The 16,543-nt window shown below is 45.4% G+C and overlaps 1 protein-coding gene across 2 annotated transcripts in view; it reads right to left on the reverse strand.

Annotated features, from left to right (window-relative positions):
* STK32B (serine/threonine kinase 32B) overlaps nucleotides 1-16,543 on the reverse strand; it is a 383,574-nt gene that overhangs the window by 52,930 nt on the left and 314,101 nt on the right. The window contains exon 6 of one of the 2 annotated variants that reach the window (XM_004009989.6): nucleotides 6,555-6,644. The exons of the other annotated variant lie outside the window; for it this stretch is intronic. Coding sequence (XP_004010038.1) covers nucleotides 6,555-6,644 — 90 coding nt within the window. The remainder of the gene's footprint in view (nucleotides 1-6,554; nucleotides 6,645-16,543) is intronic. 2 annotated transcript variants of the gene reach the window in all.

A 16,543-nucleotide genomic window follows, 5' to 3' on the forward strand; every position in this document is an offset into this window, starting at 1 on the left:
ATGGCCCATTCCATGTTTGCTGAAAGAATGCTCAGTTCTTCATCTCACTTGAGACGAATAAACTGAAGCCCCAGACAGCTGCTGGAACATTTTTTACTTCTAATCTGGCACCTTTCAGAGAGTTCTTTTTTTCTCTGTTTGTGAATTCCATCTGCTTTTATAATTAATGAAAATTCAGCTCTATGCAAATGTTTCTTCTGGGATCATTCTTCATGAGCAACCTTTGGGAGCTTACTCATCAGCCCATTCCCTGAATGCATGTTTGGAACATTCTGGGAACCTGTCATTGGGCCTTTGAACCAAATAGCTATAGTGAATGAAGTCAACAAAGCTGCCGCTTGGTAGCAGGAATTTACAGCCCTGGGAGCTGCAGGATGTGACTTGATTGAGAGAGTTTTCCCCCCACCCTCATCTTCCCTATAACCTCCTATTGCCTGGCACTGCCAACCCCTATGGTCTCTGAAATTATTTCGTTTTGGTAAATAAGTTGTGCTTTCCAAATCTCACAAAAGCCTCTCCTGCACATTTGTTCATCAATTCAGTACCGAAGATCCCTTAATTAGAAGGACCCCAGAAGTCCAGAATCCCAGGTACAGCTGGGATAATCCACTTTTCTCTTGTCTGAGAAATGTGGCTTTCTGATACAAGAACTCAGTGTCAAAAAGGCAACTTGGTATAGTGGCAAAAGCACGAACTTTGGAAGCAAGTGCCCATCAACAGACAAATGGATAAAGAAGATGCGTGTGTGCTAAGTCACTTCCATCGTGTCTGACTCTTTGTGACCCTATGGACTATAGCCGCCAGGCTCCTCTCTCTCTGGGATTCTCAAGGCAAGAATACTGGAGTGGGTATGCCCTCCTCCAGGGGATCTTCCCAACCCAGCGATTGAACCCACAGCTCTCATGTCTCCTGCACTGGTCGGTAGCCTCTTTACCACTAGCACCACCTGGGAAACCTAAAGAAGATGAGGTGTGTGTATATATTATATATCCGTATATATACTATGGAACGTTACTTCACATAAAGAATGAAATAATGTTTTTTACAACAACATTGATAGGCCTAGACATTGTCAAACTAAGTGAAATAAACCCAACAGAGAAAGACAAATACCATATGATATTGCTTATATGCAGAAAAAAAAAGATACAAATAAACTTATTTACAAAACAGAAATAGACTTATAGACATAAAAAGCTTATGGTTACCCAGGGAAAGTGGGGGAGGGATAAATTAGGAGTTTGGGATAAACATATACACACTACTAAAACGGCAATCCACTCCAGTATTCTTGCCTGGAGAATCCCATGGATGGAGAAGCCTAGTAGGTTACAGTCCACAGGGTTGCAAAGAGTCAGACATGACTGAGTGACTTCACCTTACCTCACCTTATATATAAAATAGATAACCAACAAGGATCTACTACATAATGAAGAGAACTATACTCAACATGTCGTAATAACCTATGAGAAAAGAGAAGGTTTAAAACAATACTTTTTAACATTCTCTTTCCAAATGTATATGTAACTGAATCACTTCGTTGTATACCTGAAACTAACATAACATCATAAATCAACTATATTTCATTGAAATTTTTTTTTAAAAAGCAGGGACTTCAGATTCATGTAGATGTGGCTTCAAATTCTGGCTCTATCCCTTGGCAGTTGTGTGATTCAGCGTAGGTTAATTAACCTCTCTGGGCCTCAGCTTACTCTTATATAAAATGAGAGAGATATAGAAAACCCTCGTGGATCTTCTGGGGATGAAACGCGATGACAGACATGTGATGGGATCACAATACATGTCCGGCTTTCTTCTCCCTTTGGAAGGTGGGGCCACTGTAGAGAGTGGCCAGCTGGGTCACTACGGGCCTGCTTTCCCAAAGGCTAAGAGCCAGGACAGAGGAGCCTTAGACAGGACTGAGAAGCTGAGGCACCCAGGAAATTCTGCTCTGAATGGCGGTAAAGCAGGGGCCGAAAGGTCAGCATTGGGAGAACACTGTCTTGAACTTCTCCAGCGGTCAAGAACCCAATTTCGTAGAGATCAATTTCCTTTTCAGAAATAGCCTAAAGGTAGTGGGAACTAATCTATAGGATTATGGAGTCCGCTCCAAGTGGGAGATTCTTCTCCCCTCTCCTCCATGTTCCCTCTGCGGATGATGCCTCTTCTGGCCTCTCTCCACCCCTTCGGGCAAGATGCTCCTGAGCTAAGAATCAGTGATTTCTCTCCCACTGCCTTGTCTTTGCTGCATCTCCATGATGGTAACTCTCAATGCACAGACTGAGTCCACATCACTCTCCAGATGCTTGGAGTACATCTGAATGTCCGGACGTTCCTACAGACACTTCACCGCCAAGTCCATCCTTCCCACCATCCCTTGCACTCGCCCCTCCTGCGGTGTTCTCTGCATGGGAGCCTCCCTGGAATCCACTCTGCTGCTAGACCCAGAGGCCTGGAGGCAGCCTCGCCCCCTCCTTCACTGCCATTCTCCATCTCTAAGTCCTGCCCATCTGATCTCTGTTGGATCATACTGAAGTGACCTCCTTGGATAGAACTGCCCCAGATCTGGATTCTTCTGGAAAGGGATTTCAGAAGGATCGTCAACAATGAAAGCTGTATTTGGGTCTGTATTTAGCATCCCAAGGGGACTCTGAAGTAGACAGATCTGCTCATTTGTATACCCTCTGCTGTTCACACTGACTTGGCTCTGCTCTCACCCCTGATGTCAACCTGGGCAGGTCACCTAACTCTCAACCCATTTTCTTGACTCTAAAAATGGGAATAAGTAATTGTGCCTACTTCATGATTATGAATGGCTTCCCAGGTGGTGCTAGTGGTAACGAACCTGCCTGCACATGCAGGAGACAAGAGACATGAGTTCGATCCCCGGGTCGGGAAGATCCCCTGGAGGAGGGCATGGCAACCCATTCCACAATTCTTGCCTGGAGAATCCTATGGACACAGAAGCCTGGCAGGCTACAGTCCAGGGTCACAAAGAGTCAGACACAACTGAAGTGACTAAGCACGCATGCATGTTTATGAGGCTTAAATAAGCTTATGGATAGAATGCCTGGCACATAGTAAATACTAAAAAGTATTGTTTCACTATTATTTATTGTCAAACTTCATTTATGTAATCTATTTATTAAGTTAATGATAAATAACACAAGGAGTCAATTCTGGAGACGTGATGACATAGTTCTTGAATCTCCACAATCCACGTATAAACTGGCAGAGCAGATACAAGAGAAAGCAAAAACCATGGGCAACACTTACTATAAAGCTAAGTTGTTCCCACAAATCCCAAAATATAAGCAGATGGGAACAAACCAGCAACAGTGATAAGCCCTTTATGGTAGTGATTTCTGTATAAAAATAACACAGCTGATGATGGACCAGAGGACAGAGAACTCCAAAAGAGCCAGCAGACATTGACTGGGAAGAATAGCCAGTCTGAGAACAGCAGCTGAAACAGGGAGAGGCTTGTCCAGCCCCATCTCAGGTGAATGAAAAGTGTTTTTGGTGAGTTCTGCAGAAGGTGGAGTCTGGGACACAAAATCCCTTCAATCAATCCAGCCAGAGCTCTCTTCTAGGAAGGATCCCAAGGAGAAACTGCTGGGAGTGAAATCAAAACTAAGCAGGATGGGGGCCCTACAGATGAAAGAAAGGGGAAGTCCAGATGGAAGTGGGCAAGAGGACTGGGCCAGGAAATTCCAGGTAGCAAGCTGCCTAGGGACATGACATGTCACATGAACAATAGAAGAAGAGTCAGGTCGGTTAGAGAAGCTACCCTGAGCGACACCATCTTCTAAAGATCCAGGAAAACCAACATTACGTGAAATTCCATGCAAAGTGATTGTAAGAGAAAGGACAATGGCAAGCAGAACAACACTGTACAATGAAAGTACCTCAGAAAAGACAGTGTGGTGGGCTGTTCATGAACGGTTCCCAATGAGTCAGGCCATCAGGTTCCCACACTCCATGCAGTCCCCTCCCATGTGGGCCCTGGTCTTTGTCACGTGACTTGCTTTGGCCAACTGGACATCAGGAAATGTAAAGCAAGGAGAGGGTTGGTAGGCACTTGAGAGTTGGGTTTTCCTTCTTGAAACTGCTGCCATCATGTGAGCATGTTCACTCTAGTCTCCTTGATGAGAAAAGACCATTCAGAGAGAGGGGCCCGTTCATTTCAGGTGTCCCACTCCAGTACTCTTGCCTGGAAAATCCCATGGACAGAGGAGCCTGGTAGTCTGCAGTCCATGGGGTCACTAAGAGTCGGACACGACTGAGAGACTTCACTTTCACTTTTCACTTTCATGCATTGGAGAAGGCAATGCCAACCCACTCCAGTGTTCTTGCCTGGAGAATCCCAGGGATGGGGGAGCTTGGCGGGCTGCCATCTATGGGGTTGCACAGAGTCGGACACAACCGAAGTGACTTAGAAGCAGCAGGCTGGTCCAGCAGCTGAATGAGTGGGCCTAGCCAAAACCAGCAGAAAAACCACTCAATCAAGTGGCAGATGTGATAATAAAAGATTGCTACTGTTCTAAACTTCTAGGTTTTGACATGGTTTGTCATCCGCAATTGATAACTATGTAGACATTAAGAATGAATAATATAGACATTAACATTATGCAAGACATGAAAGAACATGTAAATTACAATTTAGATACTCAGAAATCTCATAAGAGGACTCATGAAAAAACTAGAAACAAAAGGAAAATTATTTCAGAAATAAATACTTCATGAGAAAGCACACAAAACAGATACAACAGAGATTGCTTCAAAATAAAGAGAAAGATAAAAAATTGAGAAATAATTTGAACATAGGAAGAGAGACAAAAGATTTGAAAATGGCAAATGCTGAGGACTGGCAAAGAAGACCCAACATTCAGGTAATAGGGATCCTTAACAAAGAAAAGAAAGTGAAAGAACAGAATGTGTATTAAAGCAAAAGACATTTCCGGGAGCTTCCCTTGTGGTCCAGTGGCTACGACTCCATGTTCCCAATGCAGGGGGTCTGGGTTTCATCTCTGGTGGGAGAACTAGATCCCGTATGCCGCAACTGAATATCTCATGACTAAGACCCAGTGTGTGTGTGCTAAGTCACTTCAGTCACACCTGACTCTTTGTGATCCCATGGATTGCAGCCCACCAAGCTTTTCTGTCCATGGGATTTTCCAGGCAAGAACACTGAAGTGGGTTTTCATGCCCTCCTCCAGGAGATCTTCCCGACCTAGGATTCAGACCCATATCTCTTACGTCTCCTGCATTGGTAGGCAAGTTTGTTTTTTTTTTTTTAACACTAAGCAACCTGGGAAGCCCTCATAACTAAGACTCGGTGCAATATGACATTTCCAGCAAAAATCCTACAGAAAAACCAACCTGAAACTACATTGGAAGAGCAATGTGTACTTCAGAATATAGACCTGCAATGACCAACAACAAAACTATTCTGGCAACACTGCTGGACTTTAATGAAAAAGAAGGGTTTGTCGTTTATTTTTTCCTAAGCTTGAGCCAAGCTGGAATCAAGATTGCTGGGAGAAATATCAATAATCTCAGATATGCAGATGATACCACCCTTATGGCAGAAAGTGAAGAAGAACTAAAGAGCCTCTTGATGAAAGTGAAAGAAGAGAGTGAAAAAGCTGGCTTAAAGCTCAACATTCAGAAAATTAAGATCATGGCATCCGGTCCCATCACTTCATGGCAAATAGATGGGGAAACAGTGGAAACAGTGTCAGACTTTATTTTCTTGGGCTCCAAAATCACTGCAGATGATTGCAGCCATGAAATTAAAAGACGCTTACTCCTTGGAAGGAAAGCTATGACCAACCTAGACAGCATATTCAAAAGCAGAGACATTACTTTGTCAACAAAGGTCCGTCTAATCAAGGCTATGGTTTTTCCAGTGGTCATGTATGGATGTGAGAGTTGGACTATTAAGAAAGCTGAGCACCGAAGAATTGATGCTTTTGAACTGTGGTGTTGGAGAAGACTCTTGAGAGTCCCTTGGACTGCAAAGAGATCAAACCAGTCCATCCTAAAGGAGATCAGTCCTAGGTGTTCATTGGTAGGACTGCTGTTGATGCTGAAACTCCAATACTTTGGCCACCTGATACGAAGAGCTGACTCATTAGAAAAAACCCTGATGCTGGGAAGTATTGAGGGCAGGAAGAGAACGGGATGACAGAGGATGAGATGGTTGGATGGGCATTTCTGACTCAACGGACATGAGTTTGGGTGGACTTCAGGAGTTGGTGATGGACAGGGAGGCCTGGTGTGATGCGGTTCATGGGGTCACAAAGAGTCAGACACGACTGAGCGACTGAACTGAACTGAGCTGAACTGAGCCAACCTTTCTGACTAAGTAAGCATTCTCTAGAAAACAGAGGAGGAGAAGGTCTTCCGGGCAAGGCAGACAGCTTAGGTAAGAGCCAAAGGTGTGAGAGAGCATGGCTGGGGTCTGGCGTCAGGGTGGGAGGCGTGATGAGGGAGGGGTGCGATGTAGCAGGAGAGGAACGCTGAGGCCTGAGGGGGCCTGGAACACTCACCCATGTAGGGCTTGGTCCCGGCCATGGAGGAAGCCTTTTCTGCGCCTTTCACGACTGTCGCTATGTTGAAGTCTGTGATGTGAACGTGTCCTGGAGACAGAGAATCAGAAAAAGCAGTTAGCAAGAGCTGCAGGCAGCTGGGTTATCTCCTGTCTGATTTAACACTGTGGTCTGCAAGGGGGGGATGTACAGGAAGAAAATATTAGAACTTTTACTTACATTTGTATTTATTTGATACTTTAGAAGTGTCTGTTTTGGTCACATCATTGAAAGTAGCCAAGCTATGGAATCATAATAATAAGTGGAATCATCATCCCAAGTCAGTCCTAAAGGAAATCACTCCTGAATATTCATTGGAAGGACTGATGCTGAAGCTGAAACTCCAATACTTTGGCCACCTGATGTGAAGAACTGACTCATTGGAAATTACCCTGATGCTGGGAAAGACTGAAGGCGGGAGGAGAAGGGGACGACAGAGGATGAGACGGTGGGATGGCATCACTGACTCAGTGGACATGAGTCTGAGCAAGCTCTGGGAGTTGGTGATGGCCAGGGAGGCCTGCTGCAGTCCATGGGGTCACAAGAGTTGGACACGACTGAGAGACTGAACTGAAGGCATGGAAGCAACCTAAGTGTACATCAAAGGATCCAGGTGTGGTACGTGCATCCCATGGAATTCACTCAGCCTTGAGAAAGAAGGACATTCTGCCATTTGGGACAATAAGGTTGGACCTGGAGGGCATTATGCTAAGTGAGAAGTCAGACAGAGACGGACAGATACTGCACGATCTCACTTGTATGTGGAATCTAAAAAAAAAAAAAGCCAAACTTATAGAAACAGAGAGTTAGAAAAGTGCCAGGGGCTAGAGGAGGGGGAAATAGGGAAAGGTTGGTAAGAGGGTACAAACTTTCAACTCTAAGATGAATAACGTTCAAGGATAATGCAAAGCATGGCGACACTTAGCATAAGGCCCCCCAGGTCCATCCATGTCGATTCAAATGGCAAGTTTTCATTCTTTTTCTAAGGCTGAGTGGTATTCTGTTATATAGCTAAACCACATCTTCTGTACCCCTTCATCTGTTGATGGTAGGTTCCCAGATTCCCTGGAGAACCAATACAGACTATTTGGATTTTCCTCCTTTTCCCCTCCCACTTTCCTTCTGACACTTTCTTTTCTCCTTTCACCCCCACAACTCCTGTCTCCTTCTTCTGTGTCCCTCTTCCTTCCCTCTTAGGGTACTTGACCCCCATGTCCCATCGGCTCCCATTACTTTAGGCTGGACAGAAAGTGGTTTCCACCCTCAAGCCCCCTCCCTACTCAGTTCATCAGTATCGTACTAAGGCCCCCACTGGCCAGAGCAGGTGCACAGAATAAGGTGTCCTCAGGGCATGAGTAGCCTCTCTTTACACCCCCCCCCCACTATTTTCCTGAAAGAAGGAGTCTGGTCTCACGTGTCTCATTTATTTATCAGAAGCCTCCACTCTCTGGACCAGTGCCTCTGAACTTTAACATTTTTATTATGTCCTCAATATAAATACCAAGCTCCCTGAGGCTTGGTTTTCTCATCTGTAAAATGGGGATGATGATAACAAAATATACATCTCAGAGGGCTGTTGGGAGAAGGCAGAGAAATAATACACAAGAAATGGTTACAAAAAGAAAAAAAAAAGAAATGGTTACAGCATACTGCCACACAACAACGAGGGCATTTTCTGTAAGCATTGCTCTTCGCAGCATTATCCTGCCAAGGTGCGGCTCCAGTCTCATCTCCAGCTGGGGCCAATCCATCCCTGCACCCTCCCATTGCCTCAGTTCTAGTGCTAACAAACGAGTAAATTCAAGTCCAGTTTTAGACTGTGAGGTATGTGAAAGTAGATGGACATCTGAGTGGTTTCTGCACCCCACACCTGTACAGTTCCAAACACAGCAGTACCCTTGGGAAGGAATTCTGGAATCTTAGAATATGGATGGTTTTTATCTGGTTTCATTTCCCCCACTCTTAAATTCTTTAATATTTGCATAATGAAAGTAATGCCAGCTCATTATAATAAATCACAGAATACAAACACATGTTTGAGGCTCTCCTTTCAACATCCTAGGGTCTCCTCTACCTGCCATATAACCACACTGATTCATTTAGCTCCTCCATTCTTTCTCGCTTTTGCTTATGCAAATGTATATCCACATATCACAGGACTTTGGTTTGTTCTTGCAATAAAGAGATCATACTCCATCAATCATTCTAAAAGTCACTTTTGCATTTAATTTGGCTTTGGGATGGAGCACGTGTCTCCAGGTGGCTTTAATAGTTGGCTCAAGTAATTAGCCTCCAACTAAAATAAAGAAATTTAAACAAAACAAAAAAAATAGTTGGCTCAGGCTGAGCATATGAACTAATCAGAGCCCGTGAAAACTGGGGAGATGATTTTCTAGGGGGTTCAGGAAAGGAAAAGTTTTCTTCTTTTTCCTTCCAGAAGCTATCTAAAGTGATATTCTCTGCCTTTGGTTGGTGTGATGTGGCCATATGACTCCTGCCCCAAAATGTAGAAGCCATTAGGTGCCACAAAGAAAGACAACCTAAAGATGAAGCCCATCCTTGGAGAAGCCAGAGCTGCAAGGACAGCAAAGAAATGGTGCCAAAGCCTGATCAAACCCTGCCCGAAGCCACATTCCACTGGGCCTCAGTTATACGTGCTGAAAAACACGTTGCTTAGGGCGATTTGAGTTGGGCTCCTTGTTGTCTGCCACACACTGCTGGTGTCCTAATTCACGCAGCCACTTACCATAAGATTTCAGCAGGTTATTTCACTCTATAAGCCTCCTTCTAATATTAATAAGTACCTGGTAGGGTAATTGGGTGTTAAGGGACTGAGGATGGGACCTTTGAGCAAAGACCTGAAGAAGAGAGGCAGCAAGCCAGTGGACTTCTTGGGGGAGGAGTGAGATGGCTGAGGGGGCTGGCAGCATCAGGACCTTGCAAGGGCCAGCAAGGAGGCCAGAAAGAGAAAGGGGGAAAGGGGTCAGGTGGCTTTTACCCCAAGCATGAGGGTTTTGAGAAAGAGAGACACAGTCCCACTTATTTGTATCACTTTGGCTTGTGTGTGGATTACTGGGGGACTCAAAGCAGGGAAACTGATAAAGGAGGGAAAAATGCATCCCTCATCTGTGTAAGCTGCTAAATGGTACAGAATTGGTGCCGAAGTTTATGCTAGTCCTTGAAGAACTTTTGTCGGGGGTGGGGTATGGCTACCCATCCCCTTTTATAAAAAGACTTTTTGGATGTGGATCATTTTTAAAGTTTTTCTTGAACTTGTTACGGTGTTGCTTCTGTTTTAGGTTTTGGTTTTTTGTCCATGAAGCACGTGGGATCTTAGTTCCCTGACCAAGGATTGAATTTGCACCTCCTGAACTGGAAGGTGAGGTCCTAACTGGACTGCCAGGGAAGTCCTGCCCTTCCCCTCCTCAAACCTGAAGTTCTAGAGACCAGTGACCCATCCACAGTCGGCAGCTGAAACTTGGGGAGCTGTGTTTTATCTCTAGTCTCTTCCGGGTGGGCATTTCCACCGTCCCCTGTTGCCCCCTTCAGGGTGGAGTCACCCAGTCCTGTCCGTGTTTCCTCCTGGCCCTCCGGGGTGGAGGCTCTGGGGCAGCTCTGAAGCAGACCTGTCTGCCCAGGAATTCACCTCCAGCAGGAGTGCCAGACAGCAGAACCCCTTTTGATTTCCACACCGTGCTAGCTGATGAGCTGAAACTTCCTGGTGTGCCTCCTTTATTGGTTGAGTCAAGATGTGGGAAAGTGAAAATTAGTGCCATACGAGGTCTCCTCTGAGTTCCTTCTCAGGATAATGGAAATTTACTACAAAGTGTGCAAATATGAACAGAGTTTTTGGGTATTTGCTTTCTGTAAATTAAAAACATTCAGAAATCAGTGGGAGAATGAGCCCAGTATACGGTGTGAGATCCATTAGTAAAAGTTTGAATGAGAATCATCAACAATTGCCCTTCCACCCCTGTTAATGCATCCTGTACTCCAGCCCTGCTCTCTCCTTTCTCTGAACACATGGAAATTCATCACACCTCCAAGACTTTGACACCATTCGGAAAGCTTTTCCCTCTGCCTGGCAGATTTCCATTCATCTTTCAAAACCTGGCTCAAGAGTTGTATTACTGATGGGTGGACATCCAGCCTTTGCTTGATTGCTTCCACTAACAGGAAACTCACTACCATGAGGGGGTTGTGTCTCAGTTGCCTTGCTCTGCTAAAACAGATTACCATGGACTGGGTGGTGTAAACATCAACATCCTCAGCATCAGAGCCTGGAAGTCCAAGACCAGAGTGCCAGCATGGTAGGGTCCTTAGTTTCTTCCTGGATTACATGGCAAGTTTCTTGCTGTATCCTCACATCGTGAGGAGAGAGCAAGCTTGGTCCCCTCATCCCATTATAGGGCACAAATCCCATTGTGGGGGCTCCAATCCTTTGACTTCTTCCAAACCCAATTACTTCTTAAAGGCCTCAGCTCCAAAAGTCATCACAGTGGGAGTTGAGGCTTCAACATACCAATTTAATTCCATGGATACTTGGTCCATGGCAGACTGACCAGTTTAGGCCTCTCTCCTGGACCCTCCCAATTCCTCTCCATTTTCATTTCCATCCTAGCATCCACTATGCTGTATCTGCTGTGTCTGTCCCCTTGAGATCAGGTATCCTCCCTTGTTCATTTCTATGTCCCCTATATGTTAGCACTGGCATGACCTGGAAAATGTACTTAACAAGTGTTTGTTGACTGGCTGACTTACTGACCAAATAAAAGATGGAATGAAAGAAATATGGTAAGCAAATGCTATCACCTTTCTTCATCCTTTAGTTCTCAGAGCTATTGTGATATTTACAGGAGTTGACAACATTCCATTTTTTACTTTTAAGACTACAGCAGCATCAATTTTTCAACCAGATCTCAGATAATGAGACTTAGCCACCATCTCTGTGATTTTGTACTCCCTGGGGTTAGCGTCAGGCTCGGCATGTGCATGAAAAGTGTACGGAAGTGAGAAATGGACCATAAAGAAAATTGAGCGCCAAAGCTTGATGCTTTCAAACTGTGGTGCTGGAGAAGACTCTTGAGAGCCCCTTAGACAGTAAGGAGATCAAACCAGTCAATCCTAAAGGAGATCAACCTTGAATATTCATTGGAAGGACTGATGCTGAAGCTGAAGCTCCAATACTTTGGTCACTGCTTCAGAGAGCCAACTCACTGGAAAAGATTGAAGGGGGAAGCAGAAGATGGGATGGTTAGATAACATCACTGACTCAATAGACATGAGTTTGAGCAAACTCCGGAAGAGAGTGAAGGACAGGGAAGCCTGGTGTGCTACAGGTTATGGGGTTGCAAAGAGTAGGACACAACTTAGTGACTGAACAACAGCAATCTGTGAATTTGGGGGAAGGGCACTTGAAACTCTACACACTAGGGATGTGTCAGTTATCTGTGCCATGGAACTGGGGGATAGAATAGGATGATGGAGATTATATAGGGCTAAAGTTCCATCCACAGTCCCTGCACTGGGGTATAATTACTGATGCACAGAATCAACTCAGTATTACCAGTAGCAGTGACTCCTACTTTGATTCCTGCATTTTCCTTACATATTCCAGGAGGAAGCATCCAAAGCGTCCTGAATTTTGTTGTATTTTCACTTGCTTCTCCTGCAGCCACGTTGCACAATTGTCTGTTCCTGCTCCACCATGCTCCCTCCCTCCCCTTCACCCCTCTCAGTTCCTGAAATGAAATAACCTTAACTCTGTGTGGATATTTACCAAATGAAGGAGGACAGTGGAGTGATCTCACTGGGACCAACAAGGCCACTGCCTGGGAGAAGATGAGATTCTGCTTGGGAGGGGATAGTCAACCCAGTGGCAGGCTTTATTCAGTGCAGAGTAAGTTCTCTTTAGATCTGTCCTCAGAAGCCAAGATTGGACTTCAGGCAGTAGCCATCAGAGGGCGCTAGACCAGAAGTTAGGATGGCAAGAAGCCCCTGTGTAAGAGATGATCTTCTACCACATCATTTTTTTGCCTTGTTTCCCTGAAATTCAGAGTCAAGTCTCGTGTGAACATCTGTCTCCATCTTAGCTGGTTTACAAGGTGTACAACGTGCCTAAGCCAGAGGTCAGAGGGGTGCTGCTGAAAAGATGCAGCTGGATGCCCAAGGATGCTCAAGAGGATGAGAACCCTGGCTATGGGTCCAGGTGCCCCACCCATGGCAGGCCCCAGAGCTCACTGCTGATGAAGCTAATAATATCTGTACTTCCAAGATGCCAGTGTGATAGAACCCCGGATGCCGATCCTCCCCTTAGGATCATGCATCCTGAACACTTTTCCTTCCTCCCACTTCTCTTCATGGAGACCATACTGAACTTACTTCAGGACAGTGGCAGAAAGAGAGAGAAAAAATGAAGGAAGGAAGGAAAGAAGGAAATAAAAAAAGAAAGAAAAAGAAAGGAAGGGAGAGAGAGAGAGGGGGGGGGAGAGAAACAAATCAAATTCTAGGGTACCAGCTTATTCAGGCTTCTTTTGGCTTTACTGCAGTAGGAAGACTGACTGTGTGAGGGCAGGCCTTTGCCTGATGTAGAATGAAGTGACCCTCTGATTTTCTTCTGCTTTATTTGCTTTGACGTCCTTCCATTTGTTGGTCATAGGGTAGGAGGCAGGGCTATCAAAACAATCTGTGTGTTCCCAGATCTCCTTAGGCAGAAGGGAACAAAAAACTGGGAACAAGAAATGCAACAGGCCTGGGATTTTCTAAGCTCCTAGACTGAGATTTGGGGGAATTCCCAGCTGCAGTCCATGGGGTCATAAGGAGTCAGACACAACTAAGCACCTGAACAACTCAGCTGAGATGATTTTCAATACCTTCCCCCAGATACGCTGTGTTTCATAAAATCTGCCCAGCCTTCACATCCTATTTGAGTTGATCCTGCTTAAACACCACCTCACTCAAGGCTTTTGAATGAGCTCAACAATTCTGTTTCTTTCCCTTTTCTCTGCTTCTGTGGCTTTTAATGTTAAATCACTAGATTTTGGTTAATTAGTTACTAACATAGCCAAGGCTATCTGACCAACGTGCTCCCCTTCCATATATATGTTGGTATGTGACTTTACACAGTCATACAAATCACAATGAATCAGGCGCAGAGCAGCTTTTAGAACACTTTCTCAGCCATGATCTGCTCTTTGCAAGGACTCTGAGGGGCACTGGGATAGAGATTATCTTTCGACACTTACTATCGTTTTCCACTCCTTTCTTTCCTGCCCCCTGTATTATAAGGACAAGAAAGAGAGAGAGAGAGAAAAACAAAAAAACATGTCTTGACTCTGTTGCAGCTAGGGTTCTGGGCAAGATTTAGATTCTGTCATTCAAATGCATGCTGTTCAAATGCACTCAGGCAAGATTTAGAATGGGGTTTCCCTAGTGGCTCAGACAGTAAAGAATCCACCTGCAATGCGAGAGACCTGGATTTGATCTCTGGGTCAGGAAGATCCCCCTGGAGGAGGGCATGGCTACTTACTCCAATATTCTTGCCTGGAGAATCCCCATGGACAGAGGCGCCTGGCAGGCTTCAGACCACGGGGTCACAAAGAGTCAGACATGACTGGGCAACTAGCACGGCACAAGGTTTGGAAGTAGAAAGTAACCCAAGGGAGAAAGCCATTTGAAGGCTGGAGTTACACTGTCTCAAGCCAAAGAAGTATGCATGTCACCAAATCAGAAGCTAGAGGACAGAACTGACACCTACCCATGCCTGTTGCCTTCAGAGGGAGCACAGCCCTGCAGACATCTTAACCTTGGATTTCAGTCTCCAAGACTGTGAGAAAATACATCTCTGCTCTTGATTGCCTCTCAATTTGTGGGCTTTGTTCCAACACCTCTGGGAAGCTAATACAGGAGGCTATTTAGTGGAGGGTCATGAGAGATTCCTTACACAGGGTCTTCAGGACCTTAAGACATCACATGGTACTAGACACTTCCTTCCCCTCCCAGCAGTCTTCAGCAAGAATCTCAATACAGCCCTCCCAAGGATCCCAGTATAGCTTTAAACTGCATTCCTTGGAACCCTATCTAGAGTAATGACACTAACTCTTGGCTCCTCAGACTTAGCAGAAATACCTCTGCCCCTCAATCTGCCCTAGTGGTTCTCCCCACTTCCATCTCAGCTGTTCCAATCTCTGTATCTCAGGCTTCAGCATCGACACACGTCTTCTGTTAATTTCCTGGATTCTCTTCCTGCCAAGATGGAGATGGCATGGCACACACAGTGTTCTGATGAGGGGGATGGGGGTGTTGCTGCTGCTGGATATTGCCATTTTGGGGAGCACGCATCACAATTATCAACAAATATGTTAGCAATAGATGGAGAGGCAAGTCTTCAAAATGAGTCCAATGAGTGCATGCTCTGAAATATTGTCTATTAATAGAAAACTTGAGGTATAGTAAAGCCAACGGATTAAGAGACTCTTGCCTGGAAAATTCCATGGCCGGAAAAGCCTGGTAGGCTACAGTCCATGGGGTCGCGAAGAGTCGGACACGAATGAGCGACCTTACTTTCACTTTTCATTTTCATGCACTGGAGAAGGAAATGGCAACCCACTCCAGTGTTCTTGCCTGGAGAATCCCAGGGACGGCGGAGCCTGGTGGGCTGTCATCTATGGGGTCACACAGAGTCGGACATGACTGAGGCGACTTAGCAGCTGTTGAAAAGATAAGCCTGTCATTCACGGCTCCTAAGAGGAGGGGATACATCATACCATTGGGGGTCACCCCGGGGAAGCACCAGGGTTGATCACGAAACATAGGGATAAGGGAGAAAATGTGATCAAGAGCCTCTCTGGTGGTTTCTGTGGGAAGGAACAGGAGAGGCAGGGCAAACAGGCTTAGGACTGGCTAGTCTGAATAATTTCAGGAGTTTCTTGGGGGCACAGGACTGTCCCTGGTCATCTGGGTCCTGGCACAGGGAAGCTTAGGGAAAGTGGACAGTGGCCTGAAGTGTGCAAAAGTCAAGCATCCGCATACAGGAAATAGAAGACTCAGTGAATATAATGAGAAAACAAATTCACTCTGCTGGTGTGCCTTTATGAAAGATCCTAAAGCTCCAGCTGAGGTTTCTGACCCCCAAGTCTTCATCCCAAGCCACTGAGAAGAGTGAGTTCTACACTTCATAGACAGCTGTCCTGAGACCATTGGAGCTTTCTCACTGGCCTTCCGGAATGCTCTGTTGCCCTTCCCAATGCTCTGTTGACCCCATGCATGCTGCAGGATCCAGCAAACCCTCCCTCCTCCTCCTCCCCAAGCCTCACTGCCATGGTGTTCCTGCACAGCTGCCCAGCACTGGCCTTGCTGGGTCTGTATCACTCTATCCCTCCCACAGCCCTGGGTACACCTTAGAACCACCTGGTAACTTTAAAAATCCCACTTTCTTTTAACGGCTGAGTAATACTCCATTGTGTATATGTACCACAGCTTTCTTATCCATTCTGATGAGATGGATGAAACTGGAGCCGATTATACAGAGTGAAGTCAGCCAGAAAGAAAAACACCAATACAGTATACTAACACATATATATGGAATTTAGGAAGATGGCAATGACGACCCTGTATGCAAGACAGGGAAAGAGACACAGATGTGTATAATGGACTTTTGGACTCAGAGGGAGAGGGAGAGGGTGGGATGATTTGGGAGAATGACATTCTAACATGTATACTATCATGTGAATTGAATCGCCAGTCTATGTCTGACGCAGGATGCAGCATGCTTGGGGCTGGTGCATGGGGATGACCCAGAAAGTTGTTATGGGGAGGGAGGTGGGAGGGGGTTCATGTTTGGGAATGCATGTAAGAATTAAAGATTTTAAAATTTAAAAAATAAAAACTAAAATAAAAAAAAAATCCCACTTTCTCCTGCAAGATGAGTCAAATAGGACTTCTAAGTTTGG

Source organism: Ovis aries, chromosome 6 (assembly GCF_016772045.2).
Source record: "Ovis aries strain OAR_USU_Benz2616 breed Rambouillet chromosome 6, ARS-UI_Ramb_v3.0, whole genome shotgun sequence".
NCBI lineage: Eukaryota > Metazoa > Chordata > Mammalia > Artiodactyla > Bovidae > Ovis > Ovis aries.